This window comes from Ascaphus truei, chromosome 2, assembly GCF_040206685.1.
Source record: "Ascaphus truei isolate aAscTru1 chromosome 2, aAscTru1.hap1, whole genome shotgun sequence".
Lineage (NCBI taxonomy): Eukaryota > Metazoa > Chordata > Amphibia > Anura > Ascaphidae > Ascaphus > Ascaphus truei.
This window is the reverse complement of record NC_134484.1, coordinates 65,072,269-65,089,252: the sequence shown is the minus strand read 5'-3', so window position 1 is coordinate 65,089,252 and position 16,984 is coordinate 65,072,269. Positions and strand designations below refer to the sequence as shown.

General features: G+C 44.3%; 1 protein-coding gene across 3 annotated transcripts in view; it reads right to left on the bottom strand.

The window, feature by feature from the left end:
- Positions 1–16,984, bottom strand: part of RGS22 (regulator of G protein signaling 22) — a 174,172-nt gene that overhangs the window by 81,457 nt on the left and 75,731 nt on the right. For all 3 annotated transcript variants that reach the window (XM_075582634.1, XM_075582633.1, XM_075582632.1), the window contains exons 15-17: positions 14,683–14,877; positions 13,206–13,298; positions 9,208–9,374 (exon numbers count right to left, since the gene is read on the bottom strand). In XM_075582634.1, the coding sequence (XP_075438749.1) occupies positions 9,208–9,374; positions 13,206–13,298; positions 14,683–14,877 (455 nt within the window). The remainder of the gene's footprint in view (positions 1–9,207; positions 9,375–13,205; positions 13,299–14,682; positions 14,878–16,984) is intronic.

Below are 16,984 nucleotides of genomic sequence, written 5' to 3'. Positions count from 1 at the left end.
AGAGTAAAGGAATTCCATTTAAATGTCACCTTTGATTACTTTAGTGACTCCATTTGGACCATCAGATCACTTCATAGTGTTGCCAAGTATCCAGTATTGAACCAGACTGTCCTGTATTTGGACACTCTGTCCAGTAAAAAATGAGAGGTAATACTAGACATGTATGTGTCCGGTATTACCTCTCTGGACATAGTGACCTGACCGGCTTGGGGGGCTGTGGGAGTTCGCTGAGCAGGGTTGTTGCTAGGGGGCTGGGCAGCTTCCTCCATCCTGATTGGCTGCATTACCAAGCAGCAGCCAATCAGGAGGAGATGTCAGGAGTCTGGGGATGGGGCTAAGGAGAGGAGGAAATAGCATGGAACGGACAGTGGAGAGAGATGTGTGTGCGTGCGTGCGTCGCACCTTTCACCACTGTGTCCAGTATATTTGGAGAAGCCCGCTGTCAACCCTAATCACATGTTGACCACTTATTGGAAAAGAACATGCAAGACATACCTTGGTATTGTTTATTCTTATGCTAGGTGAGTGGTTACGTTTTTAAACAGAGCTAATATTACTTAGACACTGAGCGTTGCAAATGTCTTTTTAGAGCAAACATTGGCACATGGAAATCAATTTCAATTGAGCTTGTGTGCACTGTATGTACTAGCGTCTAATTTCTCCAGCCGCGCCAGCAACGTCAATTATTTCCCCCCCTCCTTTTTGGTGTTTGGCATGCAATGGTACGGTAATAGTAATAGTTATATACTAAAAAAAAAGGATATTTTTGTGTGCCACAAAAAAAGGAGAAAGTGTGTCAAAAATCATCCGCCAAGTTCAACTTGGTGTAAACCCAAACAAGACCGTTAATCACGTTAGCGCAGAATTACATTGCTATGTAACAACCCCAAAATGTATTTGACGCAGCACAGCTGTTTCATTATATAGGTTGAAAAAAATGATAATTGTCACAGTATTGTTATTATAAATAATATTACACTAATAACTGATATTTACCAACACTTGTTATAACTAAACATACTGTATACATCATTCTGTTTCCATTTAAATTGTATCAATCGGGTGGTAATCAACATGACCCAATGCGCAAAAAATCATTACAAACAATAAATGATGCATCCTATGTATAAAGTCTTCACATGCAGGCACATTGTTTTGAAGTACATATACCTCCAGATATGTCAGTATCAATTATCTTATAGGGTCTACTATCAACGTATCCTGGGCAAGACTAGTGCAGATGCACCAAATAAATAAATATATATATATATAGAAACATTCCATAGCTTGCACTCAAGGCACCCCCTTGAGAAAGGTCCCGTTCCGGGACAGAAACGTCGGTTTGGGCGGCCTATTTTTGTACCTTATGCCTAATACACATCCTTTGGAATACTACACCTGAGTGCAGTCTCTTCTTACCGGACGCAAGAATGTAAAATATATATATTGTCTGGCTTGTCATGATTAATGATCCTTCCGGGCCCCGTCAATCCCCGCAGACACTGTCCTCAGCGCCAACGATTTCTGCTTGTTCGTCCATGATACCAAAGACAGCAAGTCTTGCTACATCTGTAGGTGGCTCTCAGACAAAAGCAATATAAAATAAATACTATATATATAAATATAAAATATATTATAAAGATATTGATTGACGGGGCCCGGTAGGATCATTAATCATGACAAGCCAGACAAGATATATTTTAATTTATTTTATATTTTATATTTATATATATCTGGGCCAACTTTCAGCTCCAGTGATACTCCAATATTGCAGCCTGGAGACTGAAACATCAAAGTACATTGACTGCAAGACTGGGGCAAAAACAGCATCAGATCTATGTATGGGGGAGTGGGGGATTCTTGCGAAATCTGGAGCAGATTGTTTTTTATTTGCACTCGGTTTTCAGTTAGAGGTCTTTAATAAATAACCCCTTTAAGCATATAGTGAGGAAAATTTAAACTAAAAGCATGTGATCAGCGCTCAAACCTATATAACTATACCTAAATATTAACTAAAATAACCAGGTGCTTAACAATAATAAAATGAATATTTAAAGTGTCCCCTATAAGGAAAAATCTAATGTGAATTCCTCACAGCCTGTTGTGGCAGGTTGGGGAATGGCTGCCCTGGGAATATAACAACCCTATCCACAAGGGCTGTATAACATACACAGAGAGATAACAAATGACACAGATAAAACACAGACAATAATTCCCTGGCGCACTATCAGATAATAAACCTGACGAATCGGAGTAGTCCCATGAATCAAAAGATGGTATAAAGAAGATCCACAGTCCACAATGTCCCGTTCTTTTACACAGAATGCTGGTCTGAAAATACAAATAAAACAACCATTGCGCAGTACCCTATGGTCAGTATTCCAAGACCCCACCGTTGCTATCTACTTACTTAAAAATAGATAAGAATGGGCCTCAAAAGGTATCTTTAAGTCCCCCACGATTGGCTCCGACTGATTCCTGCTGCTGGTATCACGCTTTACACTTCCAGCATCAGCATCACCATACCGATTGGGAACAGAAAGGGGCACCAATAGTATAGCACTATAACATTTATTGTTAAAAAATGACAAGCATAAAAACATGCACTCACATGCGAGAATGCCCTATGCGTCTCCTACAACGTGCCGTCCGCTTCACATGGGAGGATGTCGAGGGATTGCAGGGGGAGGCTGGAGCCGGCGTGGGTCCCCGCTTCGTGGCCGCGACTCGGAGCGCCTAGTCCCTCCTCCGATGACGTTCCCCGTCAATCAACCTCCTTTCCTTCCACAGGGTCTGCACGTTGCAGCACGTTCAACAGGCTCCACCCTACGCGCGTTTCGTGACTCTGACGTCACTTCTTCAGGGGTAATGGAGCTGTGAGGGCACTTGAGGTATTTTATACCCTTGTGCAAAGCTGACAGGGAGTTCCCATTAGTTGAATGTCTGATTGGGAACTCCTGTTGATTGTCCACTTGTTGGCTGATACCTGGCAATTCGTGTGTTTAGCAGGTTTAACCACTTCATGCCTGGACAGCCAATTGCACTAGATGATTACATTCTAGCATGCTGTAAAATACTTTACACAAAATTATTTAATACATCAGTATCATAAAAACCATAATAAAACTCTATAAATTGTAGAAATAAAAAGTAATTAGCAACCCTGTGGCTTATTATTCAATGTGCGAGATAGCTATTTGTATTGATCACTGTTGCTAACAGCATAAAGGACCCAGAGGTGGAAAGAGATTATTTGCATAGCAAAAAAACAAAAACAGATAACCTGGTTATGCAATATTCAACATCAGCAGTTACAGACCTAACTGTCCCTCAAAAATGCTGCCAGGTCAAATTCGATGTTTAATCCTCTCGGGGTTAAGGTTTTGAGGGTATATATCCAGTAGCTTTCGCATCTGGATATAAGATTGATTTTATCACCCCCCCTCCAATTCTGCTTGGGGCAGTCAATCCCTTTACAGATTAACCCTTCATTCATTTCCTGCAAGACTCCTTTTGTGGTCTACCTGTTGGAGTGCCCTTGTGGACTACAATATGTAGGGCGAACAGGTAGACCATTGAAACGACGTCTTGCAGAACATGTTTATAATATAAAAAGGGGTCTGGAGACACATAGCGTCTCCAGTCACTTTGAAAATAAACATGGACAAAATCCGGAAGGGTTAATCTGTAAAGGGATTGACTGCCCCAAGCAGAATTGGAGGGGGGGTGATAAAATCAATCTTATATCCAGACGCGAAAGCTACTGGATATATACCCTCAAAACCTTAACCCCGAGAGGATTAAACATCGAATTTGACCTGGCAGCATTTTTGAGGGACAGTTAGGTCTGTAACTGCTGATGTTGAATATTGCATAACCAGGTTATCTGTTTTTGTTTTTTTGCTATGCAAATAATCTCTTTCCACCTCTGGGTCCTTTATGCTGTTAGCAACAGTGATCAATACAAATAGCTATCTCGCACATTGAATAATAAGCCACAGGGTTGCTAATTACTTTTTATTTCTACAATTTATAGAGTTTTATTATGGTTTTTATGATACTGATGTATTAAATAATTTTGTGTAAAGTATTTTACAGCATGCTAGAATGTAATCATCTAGTGCAATTGGCTGTCCAGGCATGAAGTGGTTAAACCTGCTAAACACACGAATTGCCAGGTATCAGCCAACAAGTGGACAATCAACAGGAGTTCCCAATCAGACATTCAACTAATGGGAACTCCCTGTCAGCTTTGCACAAGGGTATAAAATACCTCAAGTGCCCTCACAGCTCCATTACCCCTGAAGAAGTGACGTCAGAGTCACGAAACGCGCGTAGGGTGGAGCCTGTTGAACGTGCTGCAACGTGCAGACCCTGTGGAAGGAAAGGAGGTTGATTGACGGGGAACGTCATCGGAGGAGGGACTAGGCGCTCCGAGTCGCGGCCACGAAGCGGGGACCCACGCCGGCTCCAGCCTCCCCCTGCAATCCCTCGACATCCTCCCATGTGAAGCGGACGGCACGTTGTAGGACACGCATAGGGCATTCTCGCATGTGAGTGCATGTTTTTATGCTTGTCATTTTTTAACAATAAATGTTATAGTGCTATACTATTGGTGCCCCTTTCTGTTCCCAATCGGTATGGTGATGCTGATGCTGGAAGTGTAAAGCGTGATACCAGCAGCAGGAATCAGTCGGAGCCAATCGTGGGGGGACTTAAAGAAACCTTTTGAGGCCCATTCTTATCTATTTTTAAGTAAGTAGATAGCAACGGTGGGGTCTTGGAATACTGACCATAGGGTACTGCGCAATGGTTGTTTTATTTGTATTTTCAGACCAGCATTCTGTGTAAAAGAACGGGACATTGTGGACTGTGGATCTTCTTTATACCATCTTTTGATTCATGGGACTACTCCGATTCGTCAGGTTTATTATCTGATAGTGCGCCAGGGAACCCCTTTAAGCATAAATAATCAGTGGGAGAAATTATTCATATTTGCACTACTCTCTCACTCAATTCCCCCCTCCTCCTCTCTCAATCTCTCTCCCCCCCCCCTCCCGCTCACTCCCTCCCTCCCCCTCTAAGAATTTAACCTGGTGGTTGGAGGAGGCCTCCGGTGACGCTGTGGACTGAAGCTGGGAAGTTGGACTGACTTCCAGGCAGGCCCAGCTTCTGGCGCCAGACTCAGAAGTTGAGCCCGACCTTTGGACGGGCCGAAGTTCGAGCGCCGGCCAGCAGGCCCCCCAGAGCCACCGGGCCCAGGACAATTGTCCCAGCTTTCCCCCTTATCAGCGGTTCTGATCACATGGGCCATTCTAAATGCCGGTGGGGAACGTGTTGGCCACATCTACTGTAGTATAAACTGTGTTGGGTTCTGCAAACCTTCAGCCAGTTGACCTTTTTGTACACTAGAGGGCACCAACACAGAGTAGGACACTTACAGCTAAAAAATATATACTGCAGTCAAATATACTTTTTTTCCTTTATCATTTCTTTCTCCTATTTAAATTTGGTAAAAAATAATTTTACTCTGTGGTAGCAATTTCAAAAGTAGTCAAAAGTATTTTAGTTTATATATATATATATATATATATATATATATATATATATATATATTAACACTACAGCATTAAAGAAATACAGAAGAATATTCAATAGAATAATATGCAAGCAGAAAGAGAGTTAACCTCTTGACAGCCAGAGGGTAGTAAAGGGGTTCAAAGGTGACATCAACAGAAAAGGGTTTTTAAAGAAAGGTATCAATTAAAGCAGCAGTTTATATTAGGAGGGATAATTGCTGACAATACTAAAAATGAACACGTTCATGTTTTGCACTTAGGGTTGTTAGCTGGCTCCTGGCGACCCTAAGATCTCCATTCACGCCAGTTTATGAAATTGGGTCTCGTTTTTATGAAATTCTGAACTGGCTTAAATTATCCCTGGAGCCACCCCACATATGAAAGATGCTGCCCGGTGAGGGATCAAAATGAATTATTATTGTCATGATCTGTTTATAAAGCACGCACATATTCCGTAGTGCAGTACAATGAGGATTTGACATGCATACAATGAAAAGAATGACATACAAAGTAGGAACACATGAGGAATGCAGACCAAGACAATAGGTGCTGAGGGTCCTGCTGCTGAGAGCTTACAATTTAGAGTTCAGCAATCTAGAACTAATGACAGTGATATGTTTATTGGATTCAATCTCAGTGATAGATATTTGAAAATTGTTTTAGGATTCTTGACTAAGAATGTAAATGTAGACTTTGAAGTTCTAATAATTCCCTTATCTTCTGCCTCTTGGTTTCCTAAGGCCTCGGTCCCGCTGCGCTCGGTGGCGCGGGCGGCCACACGCGAGTTCCCCACCAGCAGGGGAATCCTGCGGAGCCGGTCCCGGTCCCCCCTGGCTGCACAGCTCGCTACACGCTGTGGCGCGTCAGCTGCTATGGGATACAAGAGAATGGTGATCCCTAGCGTTGACGCGTCACGTGGTGTGGCTGTGAGCCAATGGGGAAGGGAGGCTTCAGGAGGAGGAGAGGCTTCGGGGAGCGGGGAGGAGTGTGGAGTGAAAGCAGCGTGAGTGCCTGTCTGTGTGTGTATGTGTATGCCTGAGTGCGTGAGTGCCTGCCTCTGTCTGTGTGTGTGTGTGTGCCTGAGTGCGTGAGTGCCTGCCTCTGTCTGTGTGTGTGTGTGTTGCTTTACTTACCCGAGCCGTGGAGGGAGGGGGGGGAGAGTAGCGGGTCCCTCCGCTCAAGCCACGCCCCCCCTCCCGCTCAAACCTCCCCCTCCCGCCCACCTCCCGCTCCCTACAGACCGCATATCGCGGTCTGTGTATGTCAGCGCGCCCGCCTGTCTGCAGTGCGGGCGCGCTGACTCTGGGAGCGGGGCCTTAGCCTTAGTTAGGTGGGCTCCACTCTGCCAAGACAGTCATGCTTTTCAGCTACTCCTACTTCTTTCCCATCTTTTTATAGAGCTCTCATTAGTCCATGCGGAGACTAGCTAATTGAGTGGCCGCAATTAACCATCGCTCTGCTGGATTCTCAGAGCTCAGATGCTGCTTTAGTTAAACAGGGATAAGTCCCTGTTACACTGTCCTAAGTAGTACAGTGCAGTTTCTGTAATTTGGAAGGTAAAACAAACTTTTGTGCCTTTAATAATAATAATACTGTAATAAGTTTATTTATGTAGCGCTTTCCTCCCAATGGGACTCAAAGTGCTTCACAGTTACAAAAAGGGAAAAAGAGGAAAACATTTAAGGTTATAAAAGAGACCAGACACAAGGAAATATACAATACAGGATGGGATGGCACTGTAGCTATTAAATGCCGGACAGGTTGTGGTTCATTAATTTAATGCCTGGGTAAACCGGTAGGTCTTGAGCCTGTTTCTATAGATTTCCAGAGAGGGGGCCTCTCGAAATGTACAAGACAGATGATTCCAGAGAGTGGGAGCAGCGTGGCTAAAAGCTTGGGCTCCATAGGAAGTCAAGGAGATTCTGGGAACTGTTAGGAGTCTTTCATCTGCAGATCAAAGTGAGCGAATGGGAGTGTAGGGAACTAGAAGCTCTTTCAGATAGCTGTGACCCTAGTCATGTACTTCTTTGAATGTGAACAAGACAATCTTTAAATAAATTCGCCATTTTACAGGCAGCCAGGGCAGAGAACGGAGAACAGTTGTCATGTGGCAAAAACGGGTCTGGTTAGTTAAGAACCTGGCCGCAGAATTCTGGCGCAGTTCTTTTTCTGGAGGACCCAGGTAGAGTGCATTGCAGTAGTCTAGGCATGAGGACACAAAGGCATGGACAAGCGTAGTAAGATCCTCTGGTGGGATTAAGTGCTTAACACTGGCTATGTTCTTTAGGTGGAAGAATGAAGATTTGATCACGGCGGACACCTGATGTTTAAGGGTCAAGTTACAGTCAAGGACAACACCAAGATTCCGCACACGCACAGAATTTAGCAGTTGGGAGCCCCCAAGCTTAAGGCCAGTGTGTTGACCTAGCTGCAGTCTCATTGTCTTCCAACAGTGAGCATCCACCATGAGTACTTCTGTCTTATGAGAATTCAACCTCAACCAACTGGCACTCATCTACACTAGGAGCTAAGATAAACATCTATTGAAGATTGAATGGGTCCTTAGAGTCTGGTGCAAAGGACAAGTAGAGTTGAGTGCCATCTGCATAGCAGTGATGATCCAGACCATGCTGTCTGATTGTTCCCTAGTGGCAGCATGTACACTTTGAACAACATAGGAGATAGGATAGAACCCTGTGGCACTCTACATGACAGAAGCATTGGTGCAGAGAACTACACTCCTTAAGACAGCGGTGCGCAAAGTGGGGGGCGCGCCTTCCAGCGGGCGCTGGATTTTTTTGGGGGCGCGGGCGCTTGCAGAGGCCACGCGCTCTTCACGAGACATTTAAATTAAATACTGGGGGGTCGCGTGAGGCCTCTGCAACAATAAAACTTACCTTGATTCAGAAGCTGTGACACGTCGCCATGGCAACGCAGCATCAAATGACGCCGCTGTGTCATACGAGGTGACGTCACACGGATGTCTCCATGGAAACATTTCCATAATTTGCCGCCGCACACAAGCGAAGGGGGAGCTGGCATGGGGGCGCAGTTCAAAATGTTTGTGCTCCCCTGCCTTAAGATATTCTTTGTAACCTACCAGTGAGAAAAGATATGAACCAGCTGAGAACTGTGCCACTCAGTCCACAGAAATCCGTCAGGCGCTCCAAGATTTCATGGTCTACAGTATGAAATGCTGCAGAGAGGTCAAGTAGTACTCAGATCGAACAGTCCCCTCTGTCTCTCACCATTTGGAGATCATTTAGCACAAGAACCAGAGCTGTCTCAGTACTATGCAATCTTCTGATTCCTGACTGGACTGGGCCATAAATGTCATAGGTTAATAGATGGGTTTCCATCTTGGTTGCCACCATTTTCTCAATAATCTTCTCTAGGAAAGGAAGGTTTGATACAGGCCTGTAATTAGCAATGCAATCCGGGTCTATTGAAGGCTTTTTTTAGAAGAGTTCTGATGACTGCTTCCTTCCTTAGCACCTGGACTGTTAGGGGTCCTTGAGGACTGGAGTTGGGAACCACTGTCCTACCAGATCACCAAAAAAATGTGTAGCCATTTTTAGTTGGGATTAAAAAGCTTAAGATAAAAATACCTCCAAAAAGACCTTCTTACCTTGCAAAATGATCATCCAGAAATGTACGGAAATGCTCTAGCTCCATCCTGTGTCGAATTAAGGTGCCGAGGTTATAATTTCTGTATTCCTCTGGTACCTGCTCCCACAGGTTGGGCTCTTTGGGAATGTCAGGAGGTGGCAAGAAGATGGTCTTGGAAGCATGATCCTAGGGAGAGAGATGCTTAACATTAATAATTGAAAAGAAATCTATATTTTTGAACTCTCTCTGACAATGTACAGAAGACTGCAGAAGTATTTGTTTGTTCCTAAAAAAGCAATCACATTTTTAGTATCGGAGTTTCAAGGAGACAAATTCCAATCAGATTCATTGATGTCCGATATGTCCTGAAAAAGATTGCCAGAACGTATTCCGACCTTCGCCCGTTTACTGTTCATCACGCAGAGCTGTGTTGCTAGACTGAATAGATTCACTGATCCAGATTTCTGAAATGGTGCTAAGCTTTCGTGCACCTTAACAACCCTTCACTTGAATGCATCTGTGAGCGTCGTTTTGTCAACTGTACTGTATATGTGTCAAGTTCTCTGAGCGTCTGGCTTGGCATAAACTCATCTAAGTAATGATCTGTGAGACACTTATTTAAGAGACGTTATTTGCCCTGAGGTTAACAGCGTGCTCACAAAACAAATATATACGCCATCTTCATATAATGTGACGTTATTAAAGTCTTGATGTTATTCTCAAAAACACAGAGTAATAGGGCTTTTGGGGGAGACAAGAGAAATAATTCTGGGAATTAATACTATGGTATATTAGTCATACCTACACCTGTCATTACGCAAACACTGAAATACTGCTTTTGTCCTATTTCAGTGTCTGGATGGGAGTAACACCAGGTTTAGGTAGGACTGAAATAATGTAATGTTATTTTGGGGCGTTAACATGAACGCAACGTCATGCTTAGGGGTTTTCCTATGCTAGGGGTTAATTTGATTGTTACAGAGGGAACAATATTGGATACATACATTAGAGACCAAGTTACCAGGCGGTCTCAATGAATTAATTGAATTGGCTCAATTCCATAAGTAACTTATGTTATTTGAGTTTCATTTTCATTATTATGTGTAAAAAGATTTTTATCTTATTTTTAACCTATGCTGCAGATGCTTATGTTGTCTATTGAACATTATTCATTTTTCACCTATGACTGTAATGTTTTATGTTCCATCCTTATGATGGCTATGTAATATGTGTGTATATATGGAATTATTTATGTGTCATTTGATTAGATATTACCCCATATTTTTGTCTTTGTCTTTATAATGTCCAGGTGTTTTTTCTTAGCAGTATTATACCATTAGTATTTTTTTTTTTTTAATTTTTTTTTTATACTTTATCCCATGTTTCATGTTGTATATTATTGTCAGTTATTCATTACTCCATTGTATTTCATATTTTGTATTTTTTATCCCAGGTTGCAGTTGGTTTATGTTGTTAATTAATTATTATTCACCATTCACCTTTTTCTATATTATATGTTTCATCTTTAATTCTTATGTCAGCCCATCCCTTATTCATTATTCACTACAGTATTCAACTATGTTGAAATTTTTTCTGTTCCATCTTTATGATGGCTATGTGTGTATGTATATATGTGATTAGTCATGTGTTAATAGATTAGATATATGTGATCAGTCATGTGTTAATAGATTAGATACCATTTCTTATCCTTTGTTTGTCATTTTAATGTCCAGGTTATTTTTCCCTTCGTTTTTGTTAATTTAATGTTTAGATGTTCTTTAGGAACATAACACTACCAGGTTATGTCTCATTTGCATGAGTGTATTGTCTGAGGTTGTTCATGTGTTAAATGTTTTGGCACTGATTGAATTGGCTGGGTAGCCTATAATGTTATTGGGAGAATGAGCAAATCCTATTGGCTGATCTGTCTCTACTTCCTCTACTTTAACTGGGCGTCTACACTGTCAATCATACCTCCTGACGAAGCGTCGTATGACGCGAAACATGTTGAGGTGACGTCCCACGCAGCAGAGAGTAAGCGTTACAGCATTTCTCAGGGCACCCGTTGATGTTCCTTCTTGTGGGTTCCTTTAAGTGCTGGGTGCAAGTGTTGTTTCCTGAGCCGGGAGATCTGATTGTACTTGACATTGAGACTTTTTTTCATCTTGCCACTGTGTCAGTTTATGCCTGATTACACCACCTACCCCAAGCTTAGCTACAGACGGTTGGATTTATTGTGATCCTGTTTTATTATGTAAGTGTATTATTTTTATCTTATGCTTATTATAAATATTAATCATTTTTATGTTTATACTAATAGTGTGTTTTTTATTCTTTTGCGCCCTGCTATATGGTTCTATTGCTTCGGTTGTTTGCCCCGCTGATCACGGGAGAGTGAGGAGCTGCAGAGAGAATTGTATTCACACTTTTGGGACATTACAAGATTTTTGGGACCGCGCGCACTATTTTTATTTTCTTTTGAGGACTGAAATAATGTAATGTTATTTTGGGGCATTAACATGAACGCAACGTCATGCTTAGGGGTTTTCCTATGCTATGGGGTAATTTGATTAGAATTTGCCTCTCATTTTCCCTTTAACATCATTTGTTTATGTCGGTAGTTTTTTTTTTTTTTTAAGCGTAGCCCACCTTTGGATCTACTATTTCAGTCAAGGGGTTAATGGCCTTAATGGGTTAACTGTGCGGGATCACTCAGGCTACTTCCCTCCCCATCATGTGATGTAGGATGACTATGTGGAAGGGATTGCCACTCTGTCTTGTAATTAGTGATATCACTATAAGGAGATAGGATATCTATAGCTCCACCCAATATTGTAGAAACAGGTTCTTGAGAGTCCAGACTGGGTTACGTCCTGTAAATAGGTTTGTGTGTATAGATTAATGCTGCGGTGCGCAAACTGGGGGGCGCGCGGCAGTTCTAGAGGTCCGACGCTCTCCCTCCAGGCATTTAAATAAAATGCTGGGGGACCGTGCATGGCCTCTATAATACACTTCCCTTCCAGCGACGTGTCGTCCTGGTAACCCGGCGTCAAATGACACCGCGGGGTCACGTGATGTCACGTTACCACGGCCACATGACGTCACATGACCCCGCGCGTCATTTGATGCCGAGGTCGAGCAGGGGGGGGTGCGAGGCGCCGAGGAGAGCAGGCAGGGGTGTGTACGGGGAAAGGTTTCCGCACCCCTGAATTAATGTATTAAGATGTGTCCTGTCACCTTTTGTTTTCAGTTAAGGACCGTGCCCTTTAAGTAAGCCCCAGTAGAATGCGTCCGACATTGTTCTCACTATTGAACAGGAGGAAGCATGCCACAAGTAACTCTGGAGTGTGTCTGGATTTGCTCAACCGGAAGGTCTCCTGTTCAACCCTGCTCAGATAGGTATGGAAGAAGTATGCGGTACCCAGTAGCGGGTTCCTAATTCAGCAACCTGAATTGTATTCCAGAGAGGTCCATTTAACATGGGGCATCACTAACTCTATGCAGGAGACTCCCAGTTTAACCCATACAAGACAAGAACCTCCCCACCGTGTGACTGAGAGCTGCAAAGGGGATGAAGCCCAGATAGGGCCAGTACTTCCCTAACGTAAGAGTGAGAGCTACAAAGGGGACGAAGAACTGAATATTATTACTTGCCACGAGTTATCAATCAAGTGTGAAACATGTCAATGTCTGTGAAGCATTATTGACGGATGTCCAATAAAACACTATGTTTAATAAAAGCTCCTGGTGCCCATCCTTGCTACATTCAAGCTTCCACACCCAGCCTGCATCCACCCAGCACAGGTATGAGAGACTGAGTACTGTCATGTATATAATCAATCTGATGTAAACTCCTTTGGAGCCAGGTGAGGAGGGTTACACATGTAAAGTAAACCTAAATTAACATTATGTTACTTGCTTTAGTGAGTACAGCATTGCCATTAACATGATGTTAACTGAGGTCTAACAGAGATTAGTGAGTCTGGGCCTAAGTGTGTTAGCAAGAGCTTATCTTACTTCATCTTTCCCGGACGCCTTCTCCTGTTGCAAAGCCTGCAGCTTTCGGCAGTACATAGAGTCCAGCTGTCGGGTTTCTTCTACCAGCTCCACCTAATAAAAAAAAAAGAAGAAATATCACACGGCATCATTACTGAAGAGAGATTCGAAACGCGCTGCAGGCCTCTCGGAACGCAAAGGGGTTCGGAAAAGATATGAATGGGAAGAGAAGCTGGCCAGTGACACCCAAAGAACACATGAGCGTGTTCACGACCATGAATCTCTCAGCGCTTTGCTAACTGCAGCTGTTTATACTGGACAGTGTGGGAAAGTGCCGGAGAACAGCTCACTGTGGACATAATGATGCTGACCATAATAACAGAGAAACTGACCTCAGATAATGACTATTGGGCACACCTAGCCTGACCTTTCCCCCAACAGCACACTTGGTGCACATTTGGCATCATAACATGCATCAGTAAATCTAAAGGACCCCAACATGTCTCCAGTCTCCCTGCTCATGGATACCCATTGTCTTTCACTATATTAAACATGCATTCGCTTCAATAATGAAATGCTGAAAATCCCTTCTTTTCACCTTTCCACCCTGCAGTCATTTGACCTGTTGAATGTCAAAAGGGGCTGCAGAGTTTAGTGCTGCAGGTTTCTCTGGCACGGAATGGGTTAATCGTTCTTCACCTGACTTTACTGTACTTTACAATACCCAGGTGGAAACTTTGGGCATTTTGTGCATAAATTTTTTTTTAAAAAGCACTGTTTTTAACAAGATCATTTGCCTCAGCTCTGTTTGCTTTTTTGTTATCTTATCGATTGTAAGATATGATATCACTGGGAGGAGTTGCTGCTAGACACATACATGATAGTAATAACTTTATTTCCTATAACGCTTTTCTCCCAATGCGACTCAAAGCGCTTTGCAATTACAGTACAGTGTGTGGTGAGCAAATCATAGGACATTTTACAGCCAGTCCCTGCCCTGTGGAGCCTGGGGCACAGGGAGATAAAGTGACTTGCCCAAGGTCACAAGGCCGACACCAGGAATTGAACCAGGTTCCCCTGATTCAAACTCAGTGTCTTTACTCGCTGAGCCACTCCTCCCTCCTGCATTTATTACAGTACGTGATCTCTTTTGCCAGAGGGGCCTGCAACACATTGCTGTGCCATTCATTTCAATCTTCCCTGGGAATGATGGAGTTAAACGGTCTCACTGGTGCGCTGGTGTTAACCCCCTGCCCAACGGAGCCAGCAAAGCTTTGCCAAGGAGGCCCCTCCGGCAGTTAAAGGGGCTTAACCTTGTCAGCCTCAGAAAGTTGTGTGTAATGTTAAATAGCCTTTTTTTTTATTATTGAATTGGATGCATACATTACACAAGGGGTGTAGGTACAATTCCAGGCTCAATGGCGTTAGACCCTGACAATGGGTTATTAATGCCAAAAAATATATACATTTATAAGAAATCAAAAACACTTGGCCATACCTTCCCATAGGCCTGTTTGTCTGACTCTGTCATCTGAATCCATGCGGAGAGGAGAAGTGTGAGGATGTATTCTTCAGCCGAGTCAAATAAATCCTCAAAAGGTGGATCGAGTTTCTGGTAAATCTCTGTTTTTACGAACTGCTCTGCACCGATATCCAAGGAAGCAGAAGGAGCCATGTAAGTGCCGAAAATGGACTGGATGGGAGGGAGCAAAGTCTTTGTGAATAAACCGCGACATCCTTTCTCACGTGCGCTTCATGTTTTAGAGCGAGCGAGCGTGTTAACGCTTTCAGCGCCGGACAGCCACGCATTGCAATACGCAATAAATTTTCTGGCGCCTATCGGGGGCTGGGGTGGAAAAAAAAAAAGTAGTCGTTTTATTATATATAGAGCAATGGTGGGCAACTCCTGTCCTCAAGGGACACCAACAGGTCAGGGTTTCAGGATATGCCAGCTTCAGCACAGGTGGCTCAATCAGAGGCTCAGTCTTTGAGCCACCTGTGCTGAAGCAGGGACTGATACAGCCACCTGTGCTGAAGAAGGGATGGATTGAGCCACCTGTGCTGAAGCAGGGACCGATTGAGTCACCTGTGCTGAAGCAGGGATATCATGAAAACCTGATCTGTTGGTAGCTGTGGAGGACTGGAGTTGGCTACCCCTGGTATACACCCGTTAAAAGTAAAAATGTTCAGTGGTACAGAGTACCACAGGCATTGTGACAGCATGGCCACATAATCACTATTACATGGATTTTTTGCTTTCCTTTTCAGATAACTTGTACTTACAATGCGCCCCCTATCCCCCCTTCTAATTTTCACAGCATAAATATGACTTATATCTTTCTAAATGACAGTCCTAAGAGCTTTGCCTCAGTGTTTAATAAATGATCGTTTAGAATTTCCATCTTGAAGGATAACAAAAAAAAAACACCTTGCGGTACGGCTGTGGGCGCCAATACTTCACTTCCTGGCGTGGACCAGTGGGCGCCAATACTTCACTTCCTGGCGTGGACCAGTGGGCGCCAAGACTTCACTTCCTGGCGTGGACCAGTGGGCGCCAAGACTTCACTTCCTGGCATGGAGCAGTGGGCGCCAAGACTTCACTTCCTGGCGTGGAGCAGTGGGCGACATTACTTCACTTCCTGGCGTGGACCAGTGGGCGACATTACTTCACTTCCTGGCGTGGGCGACATTACTTCACTTCCTGGTGTGGACCAGTGGGCGACATTACTTCACTTCCTGGCGTGGACAATTGGGCGCCATTACTTCACATCCTGGCGTGGACCAGTGGGCGACATTACTTCACTTACTGGCGTGGACCAGTGGGTGCCATGACTTCACTTCCTGGCATGGACCAGTGGGCGCTATTACTTCACTTCCTAGCGTGGACCAGTGGGTGCCATGACTTTACTTCCTGGCGTGGAGCAGTGGGCGCCATTACTTCACTCCCTGGCGTGGACACCATTACTTCACTTCCTGGCGTGGACCAGTGGGCGCCATTACTTCACTTCCTGGTGTGGACCAGTGGGCGCCAAGACTTCACTTCCTGGCGTGGACCAGTGGGTGCCAAGACTTCACTTCCTGGCGTGGAGCAGTGGGCGCCAAGACTTCACTTCCTGGTGTGGAGCAGTGGGCGCCAAGACTTCACTTCCTGGCGTGGACCAGTGGGCGACATTACTTCACTTCCTGGCGTGGACCAGTGGGCGACATTACTTCACTTCCTGGCGTGGACCAGTGGGCGACATTACTTCACTTCCTGGCGTGGACAATTGGGCGACATTACTTCACTTACTGGCGTGGACCAGTGGGTGAAATGACTTCACTTCCTGGCATGGACCAGTGGGCGCTATTACTTCACTTCCTGGCGTGGACCAGTGGGTGCCATGACTTTACTTCCTGGCGTGGAGCAGTGGGCGCCATTACTTCACTCCCTGGCGTGGGCACCATTACTTCACTTCCTGGCGTGGACCAGTGGGCGACATTACTTCACTTCCTGGTGTGGACCAGTGGACGCCATTACTTCACTTCCTGGCGTGGACCAGTGGGCGCCATTACTTCACTTCCTGGCGTGGACCAGTGGATACAGCGGCGCATTAGTCTAGCCCCATTATTTGAAAGCAATGGCTGCTACTCCGGCTGTCGCATTGTGTATGTCCCGCTGCAACGCACCGGCGGGAACAACAACTTCTGCGACATGTTAACTTTGACCACAAAAGAGGTCTGGCAGCCAAAGGGTTAACTCTGAGAGCCCTTGGGACTTTTAGGGAATGTCCTACGAGTCGGATGCACATGCAAACCTGCCC